Source organism: Ascaphus truei, chromosome 5, assembly GCF_040206685.1.
Source record: "Ascaphus truei isolate aAscTru1 chromosome 5, aAscTru1.hap1, whole genome shotgun sequence".
Classification (NCBI taxonomy): domain Eukaryota; kingdom Metazoa; phylum Chordata; class Amphibia; order Anura; family Ascaphidae; genus Ascaphus; species Ascaphus truei.
Window position 1 is genome coordinate 42869487 of NC_134487.1, and position 22227 is coordinate 42891713.

The 22227-nt window shown below is 40.4% G+C and overlaps 1 protein-coding gene across 1 annotated transcript in view; it reads left to right on the forward strand.

The window, feature by feature from the left end:
• Positions 1-22227, forward strand: part of SLC2A13 (solute carrier family 2 member 13) — a 467906-nt gene that overhangs the window by 357607 nt on the left and 88072 nt on the right. The window contains exon 7 of the mRNA XM_075599766.1: positions 17405-17530. Within this exon, the coding sequence (XP_075455881.1) occupies positions 17405-17530 (126 nt within the window). The remainder of the gene's footprint in view (positions 1-17404; positions 17531-22227) is intronic.

The following is a 22227-nucleotide window of genomic DNA, read 5'->3' on the forward strand; positions in this document are numbered from 1 at the left end:
CATTTTGTTTTGGTCACAGGATTAGTACCGCAGGCCAGCGGGGACCACCCGAGGGCCCCCAGACACCCGCGGGGACCACCTGAGGACCCCCAGACACCTGCGGCTTCTGGTATCAATCATGTGGGGGTAGAGGAGGCGGGTATTAGTGTTGTTGTGTTTTTAATGTTTATTGTGGTAGCAGCTGTTTTAATATACTAATGTAGATGAGCAGGGGTTCTCCAATGCATTTAAATTTCCTGCATCACGTGACCGTGGGAATAAAAGGCATAGGAATTACCGGAACCCCATAACGGGGCCTGTATCTTGGGAAGCATGGGGTCCCCGGACCTGAAATCAACGCAGTTCTGCTCCTAAGACCCCCTACTCATCTACACAAGTATTAAATTTTTTATTAAAAAAACATTAATTTGGGGCGAGATTTGCGCAGGGAGAGGCGGTTCTCTCTGAGCAGCTCTCTCTGCAGCTGAAAGAAATCGCCGGGTAAGGCCTTTTCAGAGACGCGATCATCACGTCACCAGCTACTTGCCCATTTTGGGAATATTGCTATCACAGGTAATTGAGACTTTCTGAATACCGTGATAGCAAAGCTCAAAAAACAGGCGATTTTAAATAACCCGGCGATTTTTTTTATGAACGCTTATAGCATGGGCCCCTAAAGGTTCGCATACATGTTCACACATTGATGGATTATGGAAAATAGCTGAAGCGCTCAAATGCAGGTATACACTGGCGACACACTTTATTCGAGCTCGGCTAGTCCCACGAATTCGGGTATACCCGGGTGTATTGAGGTTTGTGACTGTTTTCTGCCCGAGTGCATTGAGGTATTTTCCAGGAAGGGATTGAAGCATTTTATTCCCGCTGGCTGCAATACTGCACAGTATATATATAAATACTGCATTACAATTCATGAATTTATGCCATCTGGTAGACACGCGAAGCATTGCAGCCTATTAAATCCTAATCATTATCATTTAACAGATCAGCCGCCCGTCAGCCAGGCATGAACCCAGGCTGGGAAGGCAAACGCAACGGGGCTTGTCAGAGGTGAGGAGCGGCGCATTCCAGGTATCTGCCAGGTACATACTGGGTATTTGCTCGAATAAAGTGTGTCGGTGCAGTATCTCAAAATGATAATAAGCCAGACCACTGTACCAGGGTACTAACAATTGATATAGTACCTATTGTGTCATATAATGGGTACTATCCTCCTGAAGACAAGTGGTGTGTGGTGCAACCCACTCACCATCAGTCTCATTGGCAGGTTCCCCTGAAAAATATGCAAATACTCACATCCTGGTAGGGCAGGCAGGCAGGCTGTGCAGCTACTCAATGCAATACAGGGAAAAGGGAGACCAAAAAGCGCACCAGCACAAACGGAGCAGGAAGAAACAAGAACAGGTTTCTTCCTGCTCCGTTTGTGCTGGTGCGCTTTTTGGTCTCCCTTTTCCCTGTATGTTCACACATTGATATTGAATGTTTAATCATTTGTAGGTAAATAAATATTGGTGCGTTCATGAAGCCCTTGTTATGGCATTAGCTTGCAATTAAATTGATCTATTTTGGAGTTTGCCTGGGATTTTTTCTTATCTCTTTTCCAATTTGGGCTAAGGCCCCGCTGCCTCAGACCACGCGCCCACATTGCAGACAGGCGGCGCGTGGAGAGGCACTTGGGGCTTTTTCCGGTCCAAAGGGACCATTTTTGTGAGCGGGGGGGGCGTGGCCAAAATGGGTGGGGGGCGCGGCCATGACGTGGGGGGGGGCGCTGCCATGACGTGAGGGTGCGGGACCGCCCGTCAGCCGTTCATCCCCTTAGCCCCTCAACTCAGCCGTTCAGCCCCTCAGCCCCTCAACCACTGAGCCCTCAAATCCTCAGCCCCTCAAATCCTCACACACAGACACGTACTCAGGCACACACACAGACAGGCACCCAAGCACACACACAGACAGGCACACAAATAGACAGGCACTCAGGCACACACATACACACACACACAGACAGGCACTCACGCACTCAGACACACACATACACACACACAGACAGGCACTCACGCACTCAGGCACACACATACACACACACACACAGACAGGCACTCAGGCACACACACACAGACAGGCACTCACGCACTCACGCACTCAGGCACACACATACACACACAGACAGGCACTCACGCTGCTATCCCCCCACACTCTCCTCCCCGCTCCCCGAAGCCTCCCCTCCTTATTGGCTCACAACCACACCACGTGACGCGTCGCCGCTTGGGATTACAATTCTCTTGAATACCCTGCCGGCTGACGCGTCACAGCGTGTAGTGAGCTGTGCCGTGAGGGGGGACTGGGACCGGCTCGGGAGGATTCCCCTGCTGGTGGGGAACGCTCGTGCGGCCGCCCGCGCCGCCGGGCGCAGCGGGTCCCAGCCCTTGGATGTCATCAGGCTGTGCTCTGTTTGCCTATCACTACTGCAAATAAATATTGGGAAAGTATCGTATTTTTGTGTCATTTTATTGATTAGGTTAATCTTTTATCTATTATTAGAACTTAGATTAAAATCTAATAGCATTTTAGGTGTGAAATATGTGAAAATCCTAAGTGGTTCACAAACTTTTTCTCGCCACTGTACATCACAAGACAGAATTCCTGCTGTGGAAAATTGTATACATGCACATTGGGCTGAATTACATTTTAGCAGTTCACTGCCCACAGCTACTACAGTATGATTCATGCAAAAAGTACTTTTGAATTTTCTTTTGTCTCACAATAGATTATTGTATCTGTTTCTCCTTTTAACCAACTTTTTGCAGGCACATTTTTTTAAATCTCTGTTTTAACATGTATTAAACAATGTATGCAATTTTGAGATTATGCATAACTATGCGATTCTATTCTGTTATTTATATATTATCTGTTCTATTGTATTATCTCAAAATGACCTGCGTTCTCATGCAATTACTGTACAATTCTTTTTATCTAGTGAAAAACTTGTCTTAAATTCTATATAGTAAATAGGGATTCCAGTTTTAAGTTTTAAACGAGCAACACCAAATAAAACACCACTGACTAATCCTCTCGCCGTTTCGGTTCAAACCAATTCATACCATAAAAATGGATCCTTTCCTATTACATTTTCACGTCGTGTGGAGGCCATTCACAAGTAGGAGACAAAAGGTATCACGGAGGAGTATGGAAACTTAAAAAAAAAGGGCACCGATAAACTCCAAATGCAAAATAATGTACAAACATGTTCCATTCTTAACCCTGATAAACACAGATTTTTTTTTTTCTTATAAACTGGAAACACCCAGAAAACAAAATAAACACTGATTTTCCCAAAAAATAAACGCTGAAAACCGTAATACCCAATTATAATTATTCCTGATATTAAAACTATAGGAACACTTTGTTACAGTAAAAAGTTCTTAAAGTTACTTTAAGTTGCAAACCTGTTTGTGGATTTGGAGAAAATCTCTGCCTCTACTAACCCATTGAATCATAAAAGATCATCTACGCTCATCAGAGAAATAAGATGATTAGGATGTAACTATACTAATTAGTTGAAATATACCAACAATGACCACAGTCCCTCAGTCACAAAACACGTGAATTTTGGAGAAATGACACACTGCCAAATGTAGGCTGATGCAATGATAATGTTTTGCTCCAAAGTCTGCTCCAAACTTTAACAAAATGTTGTCTTTTTGTATTAATGTTTATCAGTATTAAATACTGTAGTGTGATTTAGTGATTGTACTGTATATATAATATATTTGACTAATGAGTATGTGTTCATCCTGATGAACTTCTGTTCCTTCAAATAAAGCAGCAGCCGACGCTGATTGCCATATTGTTTTTTCATTTTTGCTGCATTCAGGAGATATGTGTTTTAAATATTTAAAGTCAGGGAGGTTAAAATGAAGGTCTTCCTAGAGCCCATTGCAATATAAAGGTTACTATGGTAACCTCAGAAGCTTAAGGTAACCTAAAGATTAATACATGGTGATTTTTAACACTAGAAAAACTTGTCTGAGTGAGGACAATGCTGTACAGGTACAGGTTCTATTACTGTAAGTCCTACATAAATCAAGATAAATACAATTTTAAAATCGAAATACTTTACTCTTTCATGCAATTTCAGTGAACTGAATCACATAGGCAGCCCTTACAAAATACAGATTTAAATGTGATACCTGAATAGAATTCCGCATCAGTAATTCCTCAAAACTTCTTTATTCACTTAAAGATAGCAATTGAAGTGCCGTGTGCACCAACTTGCAATAACGTGTCCATAACCTAATCACAAAAGGACACTGATACTAAACCTACAGTATGTATGGCATCTTGCTTAGGATACATGTTTTTTTTTATAGAGCAAAGACCTAATGAGTTGAAATACGATAGCAATGTTTTAACTCGGTCTGTATATCATTCCACAGGATATTAAGTTGAAGAGTGTGTTTAGTGCATAATAATGTAGAAAGTATCATAAGACTTGTGAATTCAAACATGACATTATTTTGCACTTGGTAAATATTATTTTATGGACCATAAATTAGGAAATAATAATAATATTAATATTGGTACAAAAAGAAGTAGCACAAAATAAAGTTATCCATAAAGAATAAAATGCATTGTTGGATTTGTTATAAGTTATAATACCTTTTTATTAGACAAATAAAATTATAGTGTACTGCAGGGGTGAGCAAACTTTTTATGCCGAGCCCCCCTTTTTATCCATGAAATTTCTCGGCCCCCCCCTGCCTAATGTAATCAAAATCACATAAAAAAAACCTTTATTAAACGGAATACAATGTAAATACAAATATGTCTAAGGCCGCTCATATAGTGCCCGCGACGGCGACGCTAGCAAAAGTTGTATTTCGCTATGTGGCGGCGGCGTGGGCGACCAGGCCATTGATTGGTTCAGGGGCTGTCACTTGAGGCTACAGCCCCTGAAAAATCAAATATTGCCGGCTTACTATAAGCGCACGCGGCGGTGACAATGCATTTGTTTTCGGGCGACTTCGCATCGCCAGCACTATAAGCACAGCCTAAATACTTCCATACTTCCATACTTCAGCTCGCTCGCTATTGCAAAATTAGGCTGCGTCCAACTCTCCAAGCATTAGCACAGCGTGTCCTGCATAATTTTGCAAGCACGAGCGGGGAAGTGTTTACACTTTTTTTTTTTTTTGTACATTCATAGTATGATTGATATAGTGGCAGCCGACCCTTTCACTTGCAGAGGATCGCAGCGAAGCAGGTTGCCAGCGAAGGAGAGCAGGAACACAGCGCTATTGTAGGGCAGACACCGGAAGGAGGGGCGTTTGACATCACAGCGCTGGGGTGTGCTCCTACCCCGTACCTCCGTATCACATGGCCGCCACCTGCACTATTCTGTTTGGCCGCCCGCTCGCATCTTTTTTGCCTGCGCACCCAGGTTTTGCCGCAAGCCCCCCGCCTAAATAATCTTGCACCCGGGGCAAGGTTGTGCACCGCTGCATTCAATCACAACACCCACACACACACAATCACAACACACACAACCAACACTCAATCACAACCAACACACACAACACTCAATCACAACACCCACACACACTCAATCACAACACAAAAAACAGACAGACAACCAACAGGCACAGCACACACACACCACACACTCAATCACAACACACACACACAACACACACACACACACACACACACACACACACACACACACACACACATATATATATATATATATATATATATATATATTAGAAAAAAAGAAAAGAAAAAGCGCCCAATCCTTGTATAAAATCAGTGATAAAAGGTTTAATTCGCCAAGTAATGACTATTGCCAACTCACACTTTCTCAATAAGTTAAAAGCATATTATGGGACCAGCCCATGCACCAAGCCGACGTCACACTGTCATAGTTCTCCTCCGTCTGCAAGCGGCTGTAATCTCAGCAAATGGAAGTAGATGCCGCTCCAAACTCTCTCTGTGGACCCGGAAGGAATTCCTCGATCTTAGGCTGTACACGTGTTCTCCACAGTCAGTGAGCCGAGAGATCTCGACCACCGTAGATGCCTCTACCACGTGACCCTACGCGTTTCTTCGTCTCATTTTGATCCCCTGATGAAATCCGCTGAGACGGAAGAAACGCGTAGGGTCACGTGGTAGAGGCATCTACGGTGGTCGAGCAGCTCAGACACCAGAACTAGGACGTCAGTTCCGGATCTCTCGGCTCTCTGACTGTGGAGAAATCGTGTATAGCCTACGATCGAGGAATTCCTTCCGGGTCCACAGAGAGAGTTTGGAGCGGCAGCAGCGTCAACATCCATATCCATTTGCTGAGATTACAGCCGCTTGCAGACGGAGGAGAACTATTTCAGTGTGACGTCGGCTTGGTGCATGGGCTGGTCCCATAATATGCTTTTAACTTATTGAGAAAGTGTGAGTTGGCAATTGTCATTACTTGGCGAATTAAACCTTTTATCACTGATTTTATACAAGGATCGGGCGCTTTTTCTTTTTTTCTAATAGGTATCGTGGGAGGTTTGTGAGCCCAAGAGAGAAGCAGCCTGGACTTTATTGTTTCAGTAAAAAGGACTCTTAAGGACATTCAAGTACAATTCATTTTCAATTTTTATTGTTTTTTCATTTATGGTTCATGTGTTAACTATTTTTTATATTTTTTCATTGCCACACATCTTTTCCTCTTTTTTATCACATTTTTGGCTAATTAAGTAATATATTTTTTTTATATATTTCACGTTTTTTATTTAATATTTTAACAGTTTTTTCTTATCCATTTTTTTTTTCTTAATTATCCACTGTTACCTCACCACAATCCATTTTGGATTATATTGTATTTTAAATAGACATCTGTGCTGGGTGTATCATCTTGCTGCATGAGATCAAAATATAGCAGTTTGGGTGTCACTGACAGGGGCGCTGTCTTAATAACTTCCTCTATATATATATATACATACACACACACACACACACACACACACACACACACACACACACACACACACACACACACACACACACACACACAGTGGGTGGAGGGAGGAAGTAACTAAGCCTGCTCAGGTCCCCCCATGTGCTGCTGAAAACGGGCGGGTAACAGACAGGAGGAGTAGGGCTTGTCTGTGTGCAGGCAAGGCCCCGTCCCCTCTGCAGGCCCCACCCCCTCTGCAGGCAGACAGAGCAGAGAACTGGAAGCAGCCTCTGCACGGAGCTTCTGGTCACCCGTGCACAGCTTTGCCTGCCCCCAGGTTTCCCCGCACGCAGCCTGCGCCCCCCTACATAATCTTGCGCCCCCCAGTTTGCGCACCGCTGGTGTACTGTACAGAGCTTTTAAAGCCTTACAGGTCTTTTCTTCCTGTTAAGTGAGGTATATATTGGAAGGTGCAAAAATACAACTGGATGTTACATTGGTGGAACCAGCCCAAAACGACAAACTAGAATGAATCTGCACAGACACAATGGGGCACCACTTTTCACAGCCAGATAATTCGGGGAGTTATCTAAAAATTCAGGTCCTCAAAGGGATTTTCAGAAGCACCTATGAACAAAAAAAACAATTGAACTGAAAATGATAATGCTCTTGGACACAAAAAAAGAAATGTCTATCATTTTTCTCCTTCCCTGATACGTAGACTCTTCAGTCCTCTCCCACTGCTGCTGAATGATTGGTTCTCCACATTTCCCATGGAGTAAAATATCAAAAGGAGGAATAGGGAGCAGATAGTGGGATACCTTTTATTAGACCAATACATGCTGTAGCTGATAAGAAGGCTCGCTGACCGGTTTCCCGTAGGCCCATGACTGAAGTCTTGACCTGGAAATCAGGAAACCTGTTTGTTAGTTGTGGTAGTGATTTTTGATTGGGGGGATGTGTGGTGAAAGTGGAAATGGTTTTCTTGAGTAATAAGATGGTGTTTAGTTAGAGTGGATATGGAGTGCGCTATAATGACTGTGTGGATGCTGGAAGCCTTTAAGTGACAATAGTACCAAATGTACAGTATTTTCCTAGTGTTTTAACTTACCTGAACAGGGATCATCATTCCTCCGTCAGCCAATAGAAAAGCTGCAACATCAGCTGCTTTTTATTGGTGACCTCTCAAGCATGTTTTAATCTGGTGGCCATATTTGTAGTTTCTTTGTATCAAACCTACCACAAAAAAAATCACAAATATATTGGGAACCAGGACATCGTAGTTCATCGAACCGCTCCAAGGGACCCCCCAGTTAAGATGAGCTTAAAATAAAGTTATAAAGAAAGCAAGCAGGTAGAAGTTCTGCTTTAGGAGGTTGCTATCTGTTGTTATATAATAGTGATCTAGACAAACAGGAGAGACAGGAGTAATATATTTAATAAAACAAGGCACTGTATGTAACATATACTGTATGTGTGTATATAAATATATAATTATTGTTATTTTTAGTGTAAGTAGCGCTCCAACAATTATGAATATGTGAAATCTTTAGTGATACAAGTGTGAATAAAATGATCAATATATAATAAAGTTAAATATTTACTTGATCAAAATTGAAAAATATGTGACAATAGTGCAAACAACAATATAGGTGTGTGTGTGTGTGTGTGTGTGTGTGTGTGTGTGTGTGTGTGTGTGTGTGTGTGTGTGTGTGTGTGTGTGTGTGTGTGTGTGTGTGTCAATAGGAAAAAAACAGATGATGGTGGAAGAAAAGAGGGAAAAAAAATAGAAAAGACCTTCAAAGAGGTTATTTAACGGGGGTAGCTTTCCCAAAGATACACCACATCAGGAAAAATGGAGCTGCAAAGATGAGAAGTGCTCTCTCCAAGATGTTGTCAGGTGCAAAAATATTTAATAGCTAAAAATAGAGCTGATAAAAACTCACATATAGTTAATCACTATAACATATACAGAGGCATGTAATTGACCAGATAGCAATCCCTCTTGAATATTTCACAAAGTACCATAGGTAAGCAATAGCATGCAGCAGATGGAGTCACCGTAGCAGATATGATGATTCTTTTATGGATGCAAGGTAATGGATATTAGCGGAAAATAATGTCAGGACACCTCCTCTGTAAACGGGACTGGCAACAAGATGAATCCTCGTGCAGAAAAGTCCAATTAGGAGGTCTCAGGTCAGCTGGATTACTCCCAGGAGTGTATGTAGATATGGTGCTTGCATAATGTACATTGGATCCATAAAAGAAGCATAATATCGGCTACAGTGACTCCATCTGCTGCATGCTATTGTTTACCTATGGTACTTTGTGAAATATTCAAGAGGGATTGCTTTATGGTCAATTACTGTACATGCTAGTGTATATATTGTAGAGCTTAACCATATGTGAGTTTTTTATCAGCTCTATTTTTAGCTATTAAATATTTTTGCGCTTAACTATACCTTGGAGAGAGCGCTTCTCATATTTTGTTTATATACAAGTCCAAAATGTATGACCTGGTTTCATTTTGCAGACATGAGCTCTGAGCTTCCACTATTAAAATGAATATTGCATATTATACTTTATTTGCACACCTAACTGGCCCCTGTCCCTAAAGTCATTCATGATACATTCTCTAAGATATGGGAAGTACACTGATTACCATAGTCTTGTTAGATCATTTAAATACACCCTCAAATAATCGCATTTAGTTGTAAAAATGCATTATACGAACAACATTTATTACATTTGACAAAATAAGGCATTTTAGCTGGATTGGTCCCTTATTAATATAAACAAAGGAAAAATGTAAAAAAAAAAAAAAAAAAAAAGTATGGTACTTATTTGACAAACAGAAATTAAGTGTTGAAATTTTCGAGCTCACAGAACCTTTCGACATTACACCGCAGCTTTCAGGCTCCAATAAGGTAGCAGACCCTGAGTTCTGATGTTAATGTATGTTAATCTTAATTATGTAGCACCATCCATGTACATAGTGCTTTACAGCAGTACGACACTTGATTCTCTGGTGAAGTCTCCATAACCTAAGCGACGAAACGTAGGGGTGTCGATCTGGGACCCTCCCCTGGTAACAAAAAGGGCCTGCAAATCCAAATTTATATATATATATATATATATATATATATATATATATATATATATCACTGGATTTTTTCTATCAGAGGAAAAGCATTTGATCTAAGCGCCTGGTTTGGTAACACTTCTTCTTCACAAGGCACAGCAACAGGCAATACTCAGAATGCAGTAAGCACGGTACATAAACAATAGTTTATGCTCAACAACAAGCAGAGGGCTGACTGGGTATAAAAAGGAACAAGAACCAATAGGAAGGCAGCAGGATCAGTGACGTCGCACGTAAGCTGAGAGGCGATAGGAGGAAGCTAAATGGGCATCAGGTGAGAGACAGCTGATTTCAGTCCTGACTACCTGCCGCGCGGCATGCACGCGCAGGGGTAGTGCAACGTTAGGCGACTGTGTCGCCAACAGGGTTGTTCGCCGTGGTTACGTCACAGAAGTGAGATTGCGCAATCTGCCTATTACTGCAGCGTGTGCGTGCGTCCCTGGTGTTGGTGCGTGACACGTCCGGGTGGCGGGGTTCCTGACAGCATATGATCTCTGACTTGCTGCACAGCTGCTATACTGTACCTGAAGAACACTGTGAGGTTCCAAAGCTTATACACTGTTAACTTTTGGTTTTTCAAGAAAAGGTATCATACAACCTATTATTTCCTTCCTTTTTTTTAAACTTTTGACCAAGATATTCCCCAAGCCCAGAAAAAAATTATATAATCCACATGTTGTGTAGTGTTCAATACATAAAATACAATGATTTCTAATACAATGAGCATATGCCTCACATTGTCATAACAGCTGGATAATGAAACGTGGGGAGAACACAGTTACCAGCATTTCCATTTTTAAGAAATGTACAGTAACTATTTGAATGGATTCAGTTCCTGTGTATCCTTAACTCTCATTGTCAAATATATTAATACTGTATGTGGATAACACAACGAGGCATCTCATTAATGGACCTAAACCTGTGTCTCTGAATAAGATGTGATATCCACAACGTAAGAAAAAATGTTTTTGGTATTGCCCTTTGTCATGTATTTGTTATTAGGAAATGAGCTCATAAGTAACACTGTAAATTTGTGGGAGTGGAATTTATATTTTGGTCAATTGTAACTCCACTACAGGAATGACAAGCAATATATTACATTACATTATCCTCTGGCAGTAAACCAGTTAACCAAGATGCACTGTCTGATAAAGACATGTTTCCTTCCTAAATGAATTTGCCATGTTGATGAACCAGCTGCCTCTCTGTTGGGAGACAACACAGAAATTGTATGTTATCATGCAATCGTACGGAAAAGAAAATAGAGAGGTAAATGTTTGTTACAGTATAAGGAGATGGTGTACATCCTGGGTAATTTACCTGAAATTGAATGTAATATATGTTCAGCTTCAACATTTTGAGTGAATAAATAGGGACTTAACTAGATCTGAATTATTTATGATCTTTAAAATACTTATCTTTGGAAATGCCTTTATCTTGTGATTACAATACTGTATATCTAACAGGGATAAAAGCAGTATTTTAGGAGTCGGTAAGCCCCTTTTCTTAACACCCTTAGTTCTGTATAGTAAATGCTTCCCTGCTGCATGTTAGAGCTTGTTCTACTGTGAAAAGGAAAGATCCAGCGCTCCACGGATTTGCAAAAGTATCAAATTTATTGCGCCATACACAACGACCGTTTCGAACTTAGTAGGTCTTTTTCAAGTGAAAAGGCATGCCTTTTCACTTGAAAAAGACCTACTAAGGTCGAAACGGTCATTGTGTATGGCGCAATAAATTTGATACTTTTGCAAATCCGTGGAGTGCTGGATCTTTCCTTTTCACAGTTCAACCTTGGATATTTGTGACAGGTATCCCTTTGAACCAGCAGCACCGGTAATACTGTTTTGTTTTTTGACTAATGGTGTGCAGCATATCACTATTCATTTGACTAGACCTTGTTCTACGTCATTGTTTTCTGATTGCTAATTTAAGTTTATTTTATTTCGAAATGTTAAATAGTATTAGGCAGCATTCGTATTTAGTAGGGTTTGGCAAGAACAAAAAAATTCCCACGATAACGATATTAAATAATTTAACACAATAACGATATTTATCTCAATCAATACTAATACAAGTCGAAAGTAATCAAAAACAGCTTTAAGAAATGTATTGTAAAAAATCATTCTTACAACAATGCATTTTATTCTTAATAAAAGTAAATACGGTACGTTTTAGTATATTTGAATTTTATGAAATGAAACATATATTTTTCTAATAATTATTTTACATTAAGTGAACTAAACCCCACTAAGGCCCCTTTTTCATCTCCATGCACACGATTTGCCCCTTTCTCCGGCACACATTTAATGGGCTTGGGGAAGGTGGCGGTTAAGGGGCATTGGGGGATGGGGGATGTGGGAGGTTAAGGTGTATAGTTGGGGTGAAGGGGCACAGAGGTGGTGAGGAGAGGGTGAAGAGGCATTTGGCAAAGGAAGGGGTTAAGAGGCACGGCATGGGGAGGGATTGAGATTACCAGTAGGTGGATTGAAGCTATAGCATGCGATAGCCTCGGAGCTTCCAGACCCGCCCTCTACTCTCGCCGACTCAGCCCCCTCCTCTCTCTGCAGAAGCAGGCGGAAAAGAGGGGTGTGGGGGTGTGTGACTGGTAGCTCTGGGACACACTGAAGCTTCACAACCCCGCCAGGAGCTGGCAGACCGTAATACCACGGTAATAAACAATTGTCAGTACTGAGTTACTGGCCACTTTTATTACCACTGTATTACTATCAACCCTAGTATCTAGTACCAAAAATTAGACATTTTTCATATAGCACCGTTTCCTTAAATACTGTATGTCAGTTAGGATATATTATGGGAGGGCTTTCAAGAGTTTATGACATAATATGCATTCTAGGAGATAAAAGCTCAGTAAGTATATTTAATGAAACCATAACTCTAAATATATTGGAGGAAATAAACACAGAGTAAAATTCCAGAGTTAGTATTTTATTTAAATAAGATTTGGTGATCTGAGTTAATTGAAGTGTATTTGCTGCAGCAGAGCAGTTTGCATCATATTGCTTTAACTGGATAACTGAAATGCTTTCTTAAAGCAAATAAAAATGCCACGTGTGAGCACATTCACATGTCTCAGACAGGCCCACAAATCAGCCTCCCCCATTATCTCTCAGCATGCAATGCTTCCACTGCAGCCAGGAATTCTGGTTAATGATATGCGAATGAGCACTCAGTGTGTCAATTTTTGCTTCTTGTGCATTTTAACATTGACCCCCCTAAGCTTATGCCTGCCGCATTACACAGCTTTTCAGCACAGTCGGGCTTAAAGAAGTGCAGAGCCAGTAACCCTACGCACAGCTATTTCGACCTTAAAGCAAAAAAAAAAAAACCTTTTGGTAAATATCTTACCAATGTAATCAGCTTATTTGCTCCTGGCTTATTGCTATTTTTTCCAAGTCCATGTAATTCAAAATCCAATATGGAATGAGTGTTTTTCCACTTCCTCTTTGGCTAATAATGTCAGAATAAATAGATTAAACAAAACAATAAAAGGAAAAAAGCGTTTGAATGAACACATTTCCAGTACATACTACAGTTTACCAACAAGAGTGACATAGTAAACATTAAAAAGGGATTTAGAAATACTTGTCTTGTTTATTGATAAATGGTGCTAATCACCTACATTTAACCCATTAAACATGCCACTGCCATTATTCACTTTAGTTTACCTGCCTCTTTAAAGTATAGCTCTTCATTTTATACTTGAATATATCGATTGGGAGCCTTGTAAAATGGTTAGGGCGTTTCAAGGAAGGACAATAGTAATGGCAGTCCAGACAAATGGACTAGAGAGGACACAAGCATGTGTGCAATAACTACTACGGAACAAGTGTAACTAGTAAACATGATAGCACTGTAATAGTTTAACTAGTAAACCATTTATAAACTGTCTTGAGGGTAGGACAGTAAGACATGGCTGTGGTGCAAATATTTGGAGCTGTGTTGAAAAGTACATTCTCTACAACTCTGTTACGCCGGGGCTGCCCGCAGACCAGACCCGTCCCCTATGCTGAAGGGGTTAGCAAGGATACACGCACCCGCAGCAAAGGGAGCGTGTTCGGAGTGTGGAGTAAAGCGTTGCCAGGCCTGAGATAGGTAACGTAGACAATACTTGCCGGTACCGGTTATTGGAGTATAATCGTCGAAGCCTTGCCGAGGTCAGGGAGCGGAGAGAGGAGAAGAGTCGGGGTCCAAGCCGTGATCGAGGGGTGCCAGAGAATACGAAGTCCGAGGAGTACCGAGGTCGAGAGCCAAAGAGGGTAGTCTAACAAGCCGTGTCTGAATCTGTGGAATCACTGAGAGAATAGCACATTAGCTCCATGCAGAGAGTATGTCGAGCGATGAGTGAGGGAACAGGGATGCCTGATAAGGTATGAGAGACCAATCCGGTTTGGGGGGCGGAACAGGAGGATTGCAGGAAGCTCCTCAGGATAGGTGCAGCTGAAGGTGCACAGGTGAGCCCAATAGAACTCAGGAAGTGTCCGTGCGGTATGGGGAGGTGGAGCCTCACAGCAGGAGTGGAGGATAAGGGACGGGTGCAGGCGCATGTACTGTAAGCAGGGCGTGCACGCGGCCCGTGCCGGAGGGAGGCGCGTGCGGGACGGAAGGACCGCCTCTCCCCGCCGAGAAGGAGGAAGAGCGGCCGAGGGAAGCGGGACCGCGGCGACGGCCGAGCTGATGGCTCGCGGGAGTGGCAGTAGGTAGGGGGAAGTTCGACTGCGCCCTGGGTAGTCCGAGGGTTGTGCGGACGGTGTGGAGGCACCGGTATCCTAACAAATTCAAAGTCAAAATGCACTTTATGTACACTACTGCATATTACCTTTGTGTCCGTTTTCTCAATTACAAAGGACTGATTTATATAATAAAAAACTTCAGTTTGCAGGAAAAGGAAGTAGCATGTCAGGTCTTAATTAGCAAAACATTTGCTATATTACTTGTTATTTAAGTAACACATACCCCCCCCCCCCCTCTCTGGGAGATTTTGCTGCTACATGGAGTGTGATGGTGCATACCTGCTGGCTTACAGTAGTAGATCTGAGTCTCCCGCATGGTGGTAGGGGATGTCAGAACAGGCTTCTGGGGTAATAACTGATTCGTACTCATGGTGACAGCGCCTCCATCTCTTACAGGCCCCAGGGATGTGGGGAGCAATCCCTTGTATGAGAACTTCTTTATCCTTACCCTGATAGATTGCAGTCTCAGGCAGGAAGGTATAGTAAAACAGGAACACTTTATTGCACACTGCAGATGGCACAGCATACACAACAACAGGAACATCTTAGGGCCTTCACCCTCAGGATGTATCCCTGGACACTCACTGCAGGTACAGGACCCCCACAGCAGTTCTTGCTCTTCCCTGACTTCCTATTAGAGCCACAGGAATATTCTCACTCCTAACTCCCCAAGGGGAGAAGGCAGCAAGTGCACAGCCAATCGGCACTTTTGTGTGAGAACCTGTCTCTCTCAAAGATAGAGACAACTGCTAAATTTGGGTAGTGCAGCCCCTTAAGTACAGGAAAAGCAGGAACCAGGTCTGAGTCCCTGATTGGACATATAGGTCTAGTTGCACCGCCTCCCCTGTGACTAACTGAAGCTGCTGCGGGTGGGGAAAACCCAAGATTAGTCCTGGCAAGCCTGCTCTTACAAGAGCTTACTGGCAGGAGAAGGGCAGACTGGTAGCCAGAAACCAGCCCTGGCTACACTTACAAAAGAGTTCATTCAGTATTTCACAACATAACTGCCCTTTTTCAGGTTGGGCAAATACCCATGCTGCAAGTTTGGGCATAGACAACCCCCTAAAGGCAGTGGCAGATTTCCCGTTAGGCCTAGGGCAGCAAAAATCTCCGCCCCCATATAATTTTGCCTCGCTCTTTTTTTGTTTTGTTAGACTATTAAAAAAGAAAAGAAAGGATAAGAAAGCAGTTTAAATAAAAACAATGGCAAATATTTGCATGGATCTTTAAATATCAATCTGCATTATAAGCATTGATTTATATGGCAACAGTATAGAAATCATATGAAACAAAGATAATTTGAGGTCATTTAGTTATGCAACTAAAGGGAGTACTTCTATGGGCAAAAGTACAAAAAAAGTACAAAAGTTGCAATCAACAGTATTTTTTCTTGTGTGGCCAGGCATTAGAGCGCTAATGGGTTAACTCCCAGTACAAGGGGATGTCTCCTGAGTAGGATCTGGACAATCTTAGCTAGAAGGTGTGGCTTCAGGCTGTAAATAGAAGTGTCTGTGTTAAGGTATGTGTAATTAGGAAGACTAAGGTGTTCTACAGAGCAGCAGTATCTGTGTTAGCTGCCAGGAGCCAGCCAGGCCACAGGATGTATGCTGTGGCTTTAGGTGGATGCCATAAGAGTACTGGGGAGCTGATGAGCTCAAGTCCTGGGACTGCCGACGCTCCAATCCTCTGGACTGTAGGAATCCGGTGCTGTGTACCACAACCCTGGGAAGCCATCCTAAACACTATAAGCACTGTGTCCCTGGACTGCCAGACCCCAGGACTGATGGAGCAGGATATACTTGCTGTTACAAGGTTATACAATAAATCATATTAAAATACCACTTGTGAGAACATTCACATGTCTCAGACATGTCTGCAACCCTGCCTTTCTCCATTATCTCTTAGCATACAATGATTCCACAACAGCCAGGCATTCTGGGTAATGACATGCAAATGAGCTCTATATGCCACTTTTTGCTTCTTGACCATTTCAACACGGACCCCTATAAGCGCATGTCTGCCATATTGCACAGCCTGGGATAAAGACATGCATGGCCCATAAACCTATAGTACTTACAGGCAGCTGTTAACTATTTGATGATTTATTGAGACCCAAAAGGTCAAGTTGAAGTACAGTCATTCTTCCTCGCACCTGGGCGCAAACCTTTAAGTAGTAGCACTGACACCACAAAACCCCATTCTAGCTACAGTTGGATATATTTGGTACAGTACTTTTGCCCCAGAATTGCATCACACTTGCTTTGATACCTAGCACCCATAGACAAAAGCAAAGCAAATCCCCACTGTTCACTAAAAGACATTGGAATGGACATTTATTTGTCCATCAGCAACTTTGAAGCATTTGTTATTATACAGTATCAACATTTTTTTTTTTTAAACATTTTGTTTCCAACTTCCATGGCCTCAGTGAGAGGTTGCATTGCTGAGCCAGGACTGAATTACATTATTTTCATACATTTTATCAATTGTTCATGTCAACAATGGTCCAACCTTTTTCATTTATTATTTCACTCCTTTAGTTGTTGACGTGTACATGACTTTTCTATTTTACAGCTATTGTAACGGATGTATGTTAGACCCCAACTGTGGTTTTTGCTACAAGATGAACGGCTCAAGCATTGTTGAATCATCGTGTGATGCTGTTAATACAACAACTACTGGAAGATCTGCTTGGGGCAGGTAAAGTACCGTAACCTTTACTGTATTATATTTTCTAGCTGCCTTGCCTTTATCAACATCCAAAATAACTACTTATTTTTATTTTGAATCCATACTGTAAGTTTATTTTTTCACCTTAATTTTGCACAGTAGCTATTGAGTCCCTTTTGATGAGCTAAAATACACTGTGTGCATATTGTTTTTCTGTTTTAAGCAGTGATGAAATGAGGAACAACTTATACCTGTCAAATAGAAAATGTGCAGAGGTTTTGTTCCCTTAGATAATAAAAATCTGGCAATACAAGTATAGTTTAAATTGATCTTTATCAAATGCAAGTTTCTTAAACTTAGATTTTGATTTAACCTGAAATATCACCGTGTGAAAAATATCAGATATTACGTCAAATTATGGCCGAATATTGCAATCATTATCCTTATAATAACCAAATGGGAACATTACTGTACATTTATTGAACGTGGTCCTTTTAAATACATTAGTGATTGTTTTTCTATGATGGACAATAGTTTTTAAATGTTGTAAAGACTTAATGTATTTTATTAAGTCCAGAGTTTGAATCGTGTAGTAAAGATTAGAGTTGTCTCTTTTGAAATGTAGTCCTCCCATAATCCATCCATTATTTATGGAAGGCAATGGTTTATCAGAGGGAATTAGATTTACTAAAGCATACTGTACAAGCAGCACTCTCTTGGACAGCACCTGCAAAAGCTCTTGTGCGTTTTGGTGAATCTAGCCAAAGGTTGATTCTGTTTTTTTAGACAATAATCTCTAGCTTAGTTTGAGTATATGTTCAGCAATGGAACTCTCAGATTTATCTTGGTTAGCTTTTTATCTAATTTGGCACAAGGAAATCTTGATGTTATTTATTTAATAGTTTCTCACAGTAATAGGCATCTTTTTTTAATTTCCTTCAAAAACAGATACAGTTCATACCCCTTATAACACTGTGCTTGGGGTCCAAAGAATCACATCGTGTTATAAGCGGATCGCGTTAGGAATAATGTACAATTGTATGCATTGTACAATAAACTATTTAAAATCAGAGACAGAACATAAAACACAGACAGAGCTCAGTTTTTAGCACATCCAGTGAAACTCATACACGGTACAGTGCCTAAATATATATGTATAAATATCAAGTAAAATGGTCTTTTAGTTTAACATTTTTGGCCAAAATTGTTAAACTAAAAGACCATTTTACTTGATTTTTATACATATATATTTAGGCACTGTACCGTGTATGAGTTTCACTGGATGTGCTAAAAATTGAGCTCTGTCTGTGTTTTATGTTCTGTCTCTGATTTTAAATATATATTGCCATGCTCAGTAGCACTCCTCTGTGACACTCATATGCTTATATATATGTTGTGGTTATTTTGGGGGTTCAATAGGAGCTTGTTGGGTGTCCAGTATGTTTTACAATAAACTATTTAAGACACCAATTATCATGTTGTAAAGTATTCCTAAAGACGAAAATTGTGAGCCACGCTTGCATCGCATTATAAGCGGATTCGGGTTGTAACGGATCGCGTTTTAACGGGGTTGAGCTGTATTTTGTTATGAGGCACCAACATCCTACCTAACAACTAACTCCAGGTTGACAGTGTGATAATCAGCCAGTCCAGACACTCATGAGCACTTACCCCATTATAGTAATATGGGGGCACAAGCAAATAGGAATCCAAACTCTGTACTGGATCATTATAACATTATGAACCTGTAGTTAGAGGTCAGGTATGCAGTATTTTCTACAGCAGAGTAAAACAGTGGTTTAGAAAAATGACAGTAATACGTACAGGAAACATTACAATGTTAGCACATACTTGTGCTATGGGTAATTGAGTCCCTGCTCTAATGAGCTACAGTTTTTAAAGAAGGGAAGAGTGGGGACATGACATAGGGGTTGGGGACCTAAAGAGACAGTCTAACGTAGCAGATTAAAAACAAAATGTAATCCACTTATCAGTGCAATCTGTTTAATTTAAAAAAATTAAATCACCCTTTAAGTAGCAAATTTACTTATTTCGATCCTGTTAAAAATAAATGCTTACTTTATTTCTGGGTCTGTTGAATTCATGTATATCAGCTACATGTGTATCTAATGACTAATGATGGCTTCATAATTATTATACAATTAATAGACAAAACAAAGACTATTCCCCTTTAGTTTTATCACCAAATGCTTTAATGGTTGTGAAATTCCTTCAAACCTTCCGTTTGCCTGTACCATGGAAAGGTTTAGTTAGAAGAATGGCAAAATACTTACTGTATATTTGTTTGGTTAATTTAAGAAAATGTCACTGAGCTCTACAGTATATAATCTATTAAACATGCCACTGTCCTTAGTTCACTTTTATCCTAGGAGGGACTCTAGGCAATTGATGTTGTGGTAGAAGCTTCAAGAGGAACAGTGAGGATATCAGGAATAAAGTAATTGCTCCAATAGTTATTATTAAGAATGGACAAATAGACAATATTTTATCATACTCATACAACTTGAATTTACGGTAATTCAGATAGATCTATATCATTACACACTTGTATTCATGATTCTCAATTTACTATAGTGAATTTCTTCCATTTCTGGTGGCCTTCATATAATTTCAATGGCACAGAGGAAATCATGAAAATCCCAGTGGTGCACACACACGGCTCACACAGGTTTCCCAAGCATGTTCCAGTTCCTAAAAAGTGTTCAGTGTGAAGACTGCAGCCATAACATGCAAACTATGTTACTTTTTAGCTTTCAATCAAATTATTTAAATGATTTAAAATGCCTACAAAATAAAAGTTTGACTGCTTTAGTCTTTAGAAAATAATTTTTGACGTATTAAATGTGGCCCCTTTTAATTTTTACCATTACGTACATGTTTGTAAACATTATTGCTCAATTTTCCTAAACATACAGTATACTTCTTATTATAGCCAGCAACCCAGTCAGACTTTTATGAATAGGTAACTTTTTGAAGACTGAACCTTGCTTTAAAATTAGTTTGCGTAAGTTATACATTGAAGAAAATTAAAGTAGTAAATGGCTCAAAAATAGTTTTTGTAATAAGTGAATAAGAATGAGGAACAACACGGCTAGTGAAAAACAGACAAGATTTAATATGCAACAGTAACCAGGGAGGTGTATTGACACATCTCAAATATCAAAATAAAATACCAATACTAATCTTATGTAAAAGTATAAATTTTTAAGAGAGATATAAAACATTTTTATAGCAATATTCATAATAAGTATACTTTTAGCAACAAACGCAATAAAGAAATACTTGGTTTCTAAACGATATATACACAAGGTGGAAACGAAGTCAATAAAAGTGGATAAGAAATCACCCAATAAACAATGCAGCATTTCTCTTTTCCAGCTCGTGCAGCTTCTTAAAGACTCCACATTTATTTATAAAATTTTTTACCAGGAAATAATACATTGAGAGTGACCTCTCGTTTTCAAGTATGTCCTGGACATTGTTAATATGACAAATAATACATGGTTACAAATACAGTTACATAAATGAACAGGGTATACATTATATACAATACATTACATGCACAGTTAGAGAAGATGTATATTATAGGCGTATGTAACAGTTACAGATGTGGACGGAGCCTGATGAAGTAGGGAGAGAGGTGAGAGCTGTAGATGCTGGGTAAGTCCTCGCGCGCCGGCCATTTCACGTTCCCGGTTATAACGCGGTCTCATTATGTGGACCCCGAGCACCGTGTTATAAAGGGGTTCAGCTGTATATAGATCATAACAAATTATAATTCAGAGTAAATGCCAAAAACATCAGTTTTAGAATGACCATAAAAATAAATAAGATACACCAATCAATCTATATATTTACCCAATAAGATTGAGACGCACATTGTTCTTAAATTTAATTTTATTCTTTTAGACGTAGGCACTGGCAGTGTAATGCTACAGAAACCTACAGTATGTTACACCTATTCAGTTGTGCTAACAATACAGCAACCCAGAGATGTACAGTATGTATGTGCTGTATATCTTTATTTACAGTATATAGCGCCCACAGAGCTTTGCGGGGCCTATTCTTGTAGCTCTGTGAGAAACTACTTCTAAAGTGCAATTTAGAAATGGATTCGCATGCTTTACTATTCTGTAAGCCCTTGTTGCATGTCCAAACCGTGTCTTAGCTTCTTTTTTTTTTTCACTCTTGCTCTAACGGTACGATCGGTTTGTGAAAAAAGCATCCAACTCGCATTTTTTTTGTCACAACTGCTATTCTTGTAGCTCCGTTATAGCAACTACTTGTAAAAACTTGCATTTTTTTTTAACACCACCTAAAGAGTGGCGAGATTGGTATTGCGAGTTACATCTACAACCTGAAATATAGCTGGGACTGGAGATGGAGTTAGCTCCACCGCTGGTCATTCAGTTTCTAAAGTAAGTACAAAGCGTTTTTTTAAGACGCGGTTTAGAAGAAGCGGTTTGCTATACAGTATATTGTTTTTTACACATTTAATTCCACTCCTTCTGTACATGACAAAAGTGTGATTCGGGAATGACAACTTCGGAGATACCATAATAGACCCGGAGAGAGAATACAGTACAGGGAATTATAGTAAAATAAATACAACAAATAAGATCAGTCAATAGAAAAGGAAATCCCTGCTCCAGAGAGCTTACAATCTAAGTGGTATGATTAGAAATGTACAGAGATGGCAGGTGAGG